At 58.0% G+C, this 7,296-nt stretch overlaps 1 protein-coding gene across 7 annotated transcripts; it reads right to left on the bottom strand.

Annotated features, from left to right (window-relative positions):
• Positions 1 to 1,292: 1,292 nt before the first annotated feature.
• On the bottom strand, positions 1,293 to 6,940 carry S100A3 (S100 calcium binding protein A3). Of its 7 annotated transcripts, XR_009539208.1 has the most exons (5): positions 4,501 to 6,940; positions 4,220 to 4,249; positions 2,416 to 2,571; positions 1,831 to 1,948; positions 1,293 to 1,600 (listed from the first exon to the last, which is right to left on the bottom strand). XR_009539208.1 is itself a non-coding variant. In XM_060142331.1 (4 exons), the coding sequence occupies exons 1-4, from the start codon at positions 4,502 to 4,504 to the stop codon at positions 1,539 to 1,541; spliced, it is 336 nt and encodes a 111-aa protein (XP_059998314.1). In that variant the 5' UTR covers positions 4,505 to 6,940; the 3' UTR covers positions 1,293 to 1,538. The 7 variants fall into 7 exon arrangements, 6 of the variants coding, with proteins under 6 accessions (XP_059998314.1, XP_059998311.1, XP_059998312.1 ...); XM_060142331.1 differs by lacking the exon at positions 4,220 to 4,249 and having other exon boundaries at positions 1,831 to 1,944; XM_060142328.1 differs by lacking the exons at positions 4,220 to 4,249; positions 4,501 to 6,940 and adding an exon at positions 3,447 to 3,989 and having other exon boundaries at positions 1,831 to 1,944.
• Positions 6,941 to 7,296: the final 356 nt, after the last annotated feature.

Below are 7,296 nucleotides of genomic sequence, written 5' to 3'. Positions count from 1 at the left end.
GGTAACAGCTACGGGTCCCTCCACCAGCCAGCCTGGAAACCCAGCTTCCTGTGGGCACGCACACATGGACAATGGGAGAGCCCCAGTGGGCACAGGCAGGGGCCTCAGTGGGTGGGTGTGCGCAGCTCAGATTGAGTTTTAGGGAGCTGGGGGAAGGGCAGGCTGTGCCTGGGGCATGAGGGACAGGGAGGGAGTGGTCCCACTAGGCAGCCGGCATAAAGGAAAGGGGATTAAGGGGTGGGAGGTGACAGGTGGGAGGTGGTCCTGGAATGGGGTTGCCCTGGAACTCAGGGAGGGGACCCCAGGTTCAGTGCTGGGGACAGCTCACACTGCCCTTCTCCCCTCCCAAAGGGGCTTTCTACCATGCTGAGTGAGGCCCAGGACAGGAGCTGGGGGGTCTGGGAGGGGGAACAGGCTAACACCCAAAGGAGGCGTCGGGACCCCCACAGACACATCTGTGGAGAAAGGACCTGGATGACGGAGTGATGGAATGGGAAGGGGGCGTCAGGCCTCGGGTCTCAGGGATCAACTGACGGGACCACGAGCACATGGGAAAGAGGAGGGTGTCAGGAGGGGGATTTAGAGTTAGGATGGGCATCAGGAATGAAGAGGGCAGGTTGTGGTGGAAAGTTAGAGGTGATACAGCACAGAATGGGGGAGGCAGGGGTCAGGGGAACCTCTCAGGGTAGGGTATGAACTCAGGGATTGAGAGAGGTTCAGGAGAGGGGATGTGAAGCCCCTCAGGTGGCTGTGGCTTCAGGGAGGGGGTCGGCCTGCAGGTCTCCCCTTCCCCCTCCCATGTAGGGCACCCCCGACATCAGGGAGAAACACCCTAGTTGGACCTCAGACACCCTAATCCTATTAGTACTGCACTCTGGGCTCCCACAGCCCCAGGCAGGGAACAGAGCCACCCCCTCCACTACGGCCCTCCCCTCCCCTCAGAACATCCTGTCCAGTGGACTGAGTTCCGTACTCTCTCACCCTCCTAGACAGCCCAAGGGAGCTTCTTTTTTTAAAAAACGATATTTATTTACTTATTTATTTATTTAGGCTGCGCCGGGTCTTAGTTGCGGCACGCGGGATCTAGCTCCCTGACCAGGGATCAAACCTAGGGCCCCTGCATTGGGGGTGCGGAGTCTTAACCACTGGACCACCAGGGAAGTCCCCAAGGGAGCTTCTCCTTCAGAGACACCCCAGAGAGAGAGAGAGAGAGACCCCCACACACACCAGCCTCCCATGGACATTGTTCCCGTGTTGACCCCACCCCCTCCTGCAGGACGTTAAGACCATTTCATTTCTGCGAGGTCTGAAAGTGCCCTTAGCCTCCTGTCCTCCAGTGGAAAAGGCCAGAGGGGAGTGAAGCCTCAGCGGGACTCTGTTCCCAGGCCCCGGCTGTCCTCTCAGAAGAACCAAACCGAGCCAAGGGATGCCAGTTCTTTATTAGGAGCAAAATAGGCCCTTTCCCACCGTGGTCTCCTTCCCTCACACACTCTGCTGGGCCTTGACAGCCTTCGTCCATCATGGGCCACAGTGGGGAGTCAGCGGCTGGCTGTTCTACAGGTCACTGGCTGTGGTCCCGGGGAAGGTCCCCTCACGTCTCCTAGACTCATGGGTAAAAGGGGTTAACATACCAGGGGCAAACCTGGGAGATTCTAGAGGGAGGGGACAAAGGAGGGGGGAGGGGGAGGAGGGAGAGCTGACATGCCCAGGATGACCTCAGGGCAGAGATGGAGCAGGTCCGGAGCAGACCCAGACCCCTACCCTCCGATGGCAGCCCCGCCCATTACTGGGAGCAGTGGGGGGCCAGGGCGCAGTTCTTGAAGTACTCACGGCAGCAGGCGCAGGGGCAGGCAAGCAGGCACGTGTACTCCACAAAGTCCACCTCGCAATCCTTGCTGGTGTCCAGGACACTCATGAACTTATTGTGGTCACACTCCCAAAGCTCTGTCTGTGCAGGGCGGGGATGGCAGGGTGAGGAGTGCAGAACAGCCTGGTGCGCACATCCCGCTTCCCTCCCTCCCCTCCTGTGGGGTCCCAACCCTCCCAACCCACACCCCTCTGGGGGCCAACCTCAGCCTCCCTGCTCTGACCATTCACCGGTATCAATCTCCCTCCCAAATCCTCTCTCTCAGATCATTTATAGAGCACCTACTACTTGCTACTGAGTGCCAACCCTGTGTCAGGGGTTCTTCACAGAGCCCTCGCTCAGTCCTCCCAACAGCCAGGCCAGGCAGCCCTTGAGATGTTCATCCTCCCACTTTGCGGATGAGGAAACTGAGATTCCTGCTGTGCCCGTCTCCCTCCCAGCATCCCCTCCCCACAGTCTAGCTTCCACCCCCTTGCTGTCCAATGCTCAGAGCTCGTCTCCAGGTGTCTCTTTGCGGAATCCGAGCAGTGCTTCCCATGGGGACTCACCCCAGGTGCTCACCGGGGTCCAGGTGGGCAGCTCCTTCTCTAGCAGTTCCTTGAGCTCTGCCTGGCAGAGTTTTACTTGTCTCCAACAGGGCCCTGAATATTCCTGGAAGGTGCACACAATAGCAGCCACGGCTGGCTCCAGAGGCGCCATCGTTACTGTCACAGAAGAACAAGGGTGTGACTCACGGCAGAGGCCGAGTCAGACCCCCTGCTCAACTTTGCCCTCCATGCGTCCCAGGGAATGCACCCAGACCTGACTTAACCCCCTGCAGCCTTCCCACCCCACAAGCTCCCCCTCCTCTGAGCAGCCCTCCCTGACTACACCAGCCCCTCCTCATTTATTTCCCGACTGCCCCCCTATTTCTGGACAGAGGCCTCATTTGCCCAACCTCACTGCAAACTCCTCAGGGAGAGGCGCCCACCCTTTACCTGCACCCCGCACACTGGGGGTCCCTGAGGACTCCCTGATTCTCTCCAGCTTTTCTCATCTGACGCCCAGTCCAGCTCTGTAGCACCCTCTGAGACACAGCCCCCTGGCCCTAGAAGCCTCATCGCCCTCAGGACCCCAGAGCTCCTGCACAAGGGAGCACCCTTGCCCCATGCTCCCGGCCTCAGGCCCTTGGCGAAGCTGGACCTTCTCAGGGAGGGTCAGGTCTCAGAAGAACCTCCACCGCCTCACCACGACCCCATCACCATCCCTCCTGCGCTGAACTCAGGGAAGCTGCAACCAAAGGAAAATCTGCCGCGACGCTCTATGCCTCTGACTAGCTGTGCAGCGGAAGATGAGCCATTTACCCTGTCTGGGTCTCAGGTGCCTTATCTGTAAAATAGGGTTACTCCCCCCTCACAGGCCTAGTCAGGGACCTGAACCAGTTGGTCTCTGGAGACAGCGAGCTCAGGTATGTACCAATCTGTAATCTGCTCTCCCTGAGGCCATCCCCCTGACCTCTGGGGCTCTTGAGACAGAAGGCTCTGCAGAGGGGTACCCCATTCTGTTAGAGGGGAAGCGCTTCCCAGAATTGCTCACTCACCCCCATTCCACGGGCCCCTCCCACCGTCCTTCTGGGAGATGCCTCCAGCCTGGAAAAATCCTAAGGCAGCCAGGAAGGCATGTGTTGTTTCCATGTGAGCCCAGTGACTCACTCCTGGTGCCCCCAGGGGACAGGAGTCCTGCAGCACGAGGCAGCCTGGGCCAAGGCCCTCTCCCTAATGATTTACTCTCTGCCAGGCCCTGTAGATGGTCAGGGTTGAGAGGGAAGAAGAATGGGGTTAAGTGCTGCCTGGGGTCTAACGCTTTGTGACAGCCCAGGATTGGAGTAGGGTTCCAGGTTCCCAGGAGAGGAAAGGGCCGTGATCGCAGGGAATAGGGAACCTCAGAGGGGCCGAGCTGCCCTTCTGGGCTCCTGCCAGCCTGCCTGGCGCCACCACTGTTGCTTTGTCAGAAGCTCGGTGTCTGGAGACTGGAGGGAATCCTCTCTTCCCCACAGCCCTGGCCCATCTCAACCCGTTGGCAGGAATGGAAGGTGTGGGCGAAGGGGGAGCTGACAGAGGGCAACAGCAGCATTCTAAGCCCATTGCCCCGACCCCTCCACCAGACCTCAGCTCTGCACACCCCCTAAACCCAGGTTCCCCAGCAGCCCCTCACTGTACAAGGGAACCCCTGAACCCATCATATCTGACTTCCTTCACCTCATCAGTCCCTGCTGTGGTCATCCCTCTGCCCCCAAAAGCCCAGACCCTGGGCCAGGAGACAGACCTGGAGCTGCCGGACACCCAGGACAGGACCTAAGCAGCCGGCACTCACCACAGGTGTTGGCGTTTCAGCTGGAGGAGCCTAGAGACAGGGCATCCCTACGTGTAGCCCCCCAAGGAAGGAAGGGAGCAATTATGGGGGGCCCAAGTAGGTCAAGCTGAGGATGCCCCCAGGGGCTCCCCTGCCTCCTTCCCTGGCAACCCATATTACAGATCCCACCCGCCCACCTTGCCATGCACCCATCAAAGGCCCCGTCTGGGCTGCAGACACCACCACCTCGTCATTTTCCCTCTGCCCTCCTCCAGAGCTGGGATCCGGGCACAGCCTCCTACCCATCTCCTTCCAGCCTGGTTAGAGAAGACAGGTCACTCATCACAGCCATCCCCTATGTCTTCACCCTGAAAAGGCATCCCAGAAGAAAACAAAGTGGGGACACACTTTCGCCTCACCCCCCGAGAATCCCTCTGCCAGAGGGGATCTTGGCGTGCCCCTGGTTAAGCCCCCTCATTTACGGTGAGAGCTCTGAGCCTGTGAGACACCCTCGCTGACTGATCTCCAGATCGATGGTCCTTGGATGCTTTGGGCAGAGAACTGCTTGCTTCCCTGGGAAGGTCACCCGTAGGATGTCTTTGAGGCCCGAGAGGAAGGTGTACTGCTCCTAGGGGCGCTTCCAGAAGTCTAGGCTGTGTTCTCCTGGTGCCCCTCCTCCTCCCCTAGTCCAGACTCACACCAGGGTGGCCTGGAGCTTGAGCTCCTAAGGCCTGTTTCCTGTCCTCCGTGGCTCCATTCAGCACCAAGGCCAAGTTCCCTGCACTCCCGTGGGGCGGGGGTACATTTCCTCTGGTTTTTGGCTTAAGCGTGTAGCCCTTTGGGGTCTCAGCGTTATGTGGGGTGTCCCCCTTGCCTCCCCTCCTCAAGCGAGCCCCTCCTCACTCCACACTCTGTCAAAGCCAAAGGTCACTTTGGCTCAGTTTGGCCGGTGCTCTCAGGGCATGAGGGGCCCCAGTGCCCCACTCACTTCCTGGAGTCTGCTTTCGCTAAGATTTTGATCCCATTCCTTAATGCCTTGTGAGCTCGTCAATGCTTTGAAAAAGATGCTTTTATTCTATCCAGCACTTTTTGTTTTCTTTTTAGCCGGAGCTGGTACAGACCACCATGTTGCCAGAAACGGAAATCTCTTCGTATCACTTCTCCCGCCCTCATCCCTGGGCCTGAGAGACCCCTCCCCACTTCACAGAAAGGGAACCCAAGACCAGAAGAGTGTGGGAAGGGGAAGAGGAGTCAACCCCCAGGCCTCTGAAGAAGCCCTAATACTTGTGGGGCAGCCAGAGAGCTCATGACACCTTGGCCTCTTCCCAGGCCCCCTGCCCCCGAACCTCAACTGTGCCATCACCGCCCCGAAGACTCAGCCCCTGTGGGTGATGGGAGCGAACAGTGGGGGGGGGGGTGGCAGGGAAGGGAGGGCTGTGATTAACCCTGTTTTCTAGGCAAGGAATTATGGGGAGTAGGGGACAGAAGCAGAGGCCAGAGTGGACCAGCAATTCATTCAGTTCTAGGTCAAGCCCTTGTTCCCACCTGTGACATCCCATCTCTGCCAACAGCCACCTCCCTTAAGCAGGTCACCTCACCTCTCTGGGCCTCATTTTCCTCACCTGCCAATGACCAAGGAGAATAATGGTCATCAGTTCATAGGATTGCCGTGAGGCTTAAAGGGCTTTCTATGTACAAAGCCCATAGATAAATAGTGCCGGCACATGGTAAGGGCATAAATGTTAACTGAGAGGTAGGTAACTTGCCCAAGGCACACAACTAATTTGTGGCAGGGTGAGAGCCATTCATTTTTCATGTGAAGATTTAGAGGCGCCTGTCCTACGCATTGCAGGTACAGCCATAAACAAAACAGACAAAAGCCAAGCTCTGTAGAGAGGACCATCTAATGCACACAACAGACAGTAACAAGTAAATAAATGTATGATAGACCAGCGACATAAATGCTAGGAAGAACAATAAAGCAGGGCTAAGGGGGAAAAATGGTGGTGGGGCCTGGGGTACTTTATATGCATGGTCAGGGAAGGGCTGGGCAGACTGTTCCCAGCCTGAGTCCTTATCCCCCAGCCTTTGCTGTTTCGAAGCCTGGCCACGCCCCTCTGGGATGCCTCACTTTGTTTGCCACTGGGAGAGGCTCCGACTGAGGTGGGGTGCAGGGAAGGCAGGAGCTCCCCCAGGGAGGCAACAGCTGAGGGGCGGGTGGGTGGACGGAGAGGTCTGGGTGCAGGCGCTTTGGGGCTGGAGGACCGTCGTGGGAAGAACCCTTACTGGACCCTCACTCCAAGATCCACCACCCTCTTGCCTCCACCCCGAGCACGTCCTTTACCTTGTTTGGGCCTTAATTTTTTGCCTCCAAAATGGATTTGGAAGATTCCTACCCTGAGACTCTGATGTGAAAGTGCTTTGTATCACTTGCTGGTGGACAGTGTCAGGGCAGAGGTCTCGGAGTCTAACTCAACAGCCACACGCTAAGTCCCCTCGATGGGGGCAGCAGGGAGAGAACCAAGCCTCCTCCCCCGCCTAACCCCCAGGTCATTTTGTCCAGCCTTCTGCATCCCCACAGGCTAGAGGCAGAGCTGCAGCCTTTCTTATCTTGCTTTCCCAAGTTGTTCTTACAGGGATTGGAATCTTCCTGCCCTGCTGGGAGTTCTTCGCCAGCATCTACCCTGAATCCCCCAAATGCACACGACACTAGCCGCCCCTCCGAGGCCCAGACAGGGAGCATCCTCTTCCTTTCCCACCCTCTGCTGTCCACACTGTCCACTTGATTCTCTACCTGGGAGTGGAGCTCTACACCCTTGGCCTCTCACTCGTGCTGCTCCACTGCAGATGGAGAGCTGACTACAGAGAAGTGGGCCCCAAGTGGAAGGTAAGGGTCTCTCCCCAACAGGAGCAGCATGAGGGAGGGAGGGTGGGAGCAGATGCTCTCTGACCCGGCAGGACTGTCCCTCTCTCTCCCGTCCTCTCCCTGCCTCTGTCCCCCACTATCACCGCCATCACCTTACAAGAGCCTCTGGGAAACCACCTTGCGCCATGAAAGTCAGTGTCTGGTTCTGCACCTCAGGGAGAAATAAGATGAA

The sequence above is a fragment of the Lagenorhynchus albirostris genome, chromosome 2 (assembly GCF_949774975.1).
Source record: "Lagenorhynchus albirostris chromosome 2, mLagAlb1.1, whole genome shotgun sequence".
Classification (NCBI taxonomy): Eukaryota; Metazoa; Chordata; class Mammalia; order Artiodactyla; family Delphinidae; genus Lagenorhynchus; species Lagenorhynchus albirostris.
Note: the sequence above shows the minus strand (reverse complement) of the source record. Positions and strands in the feature narration are given on the sequence as shown.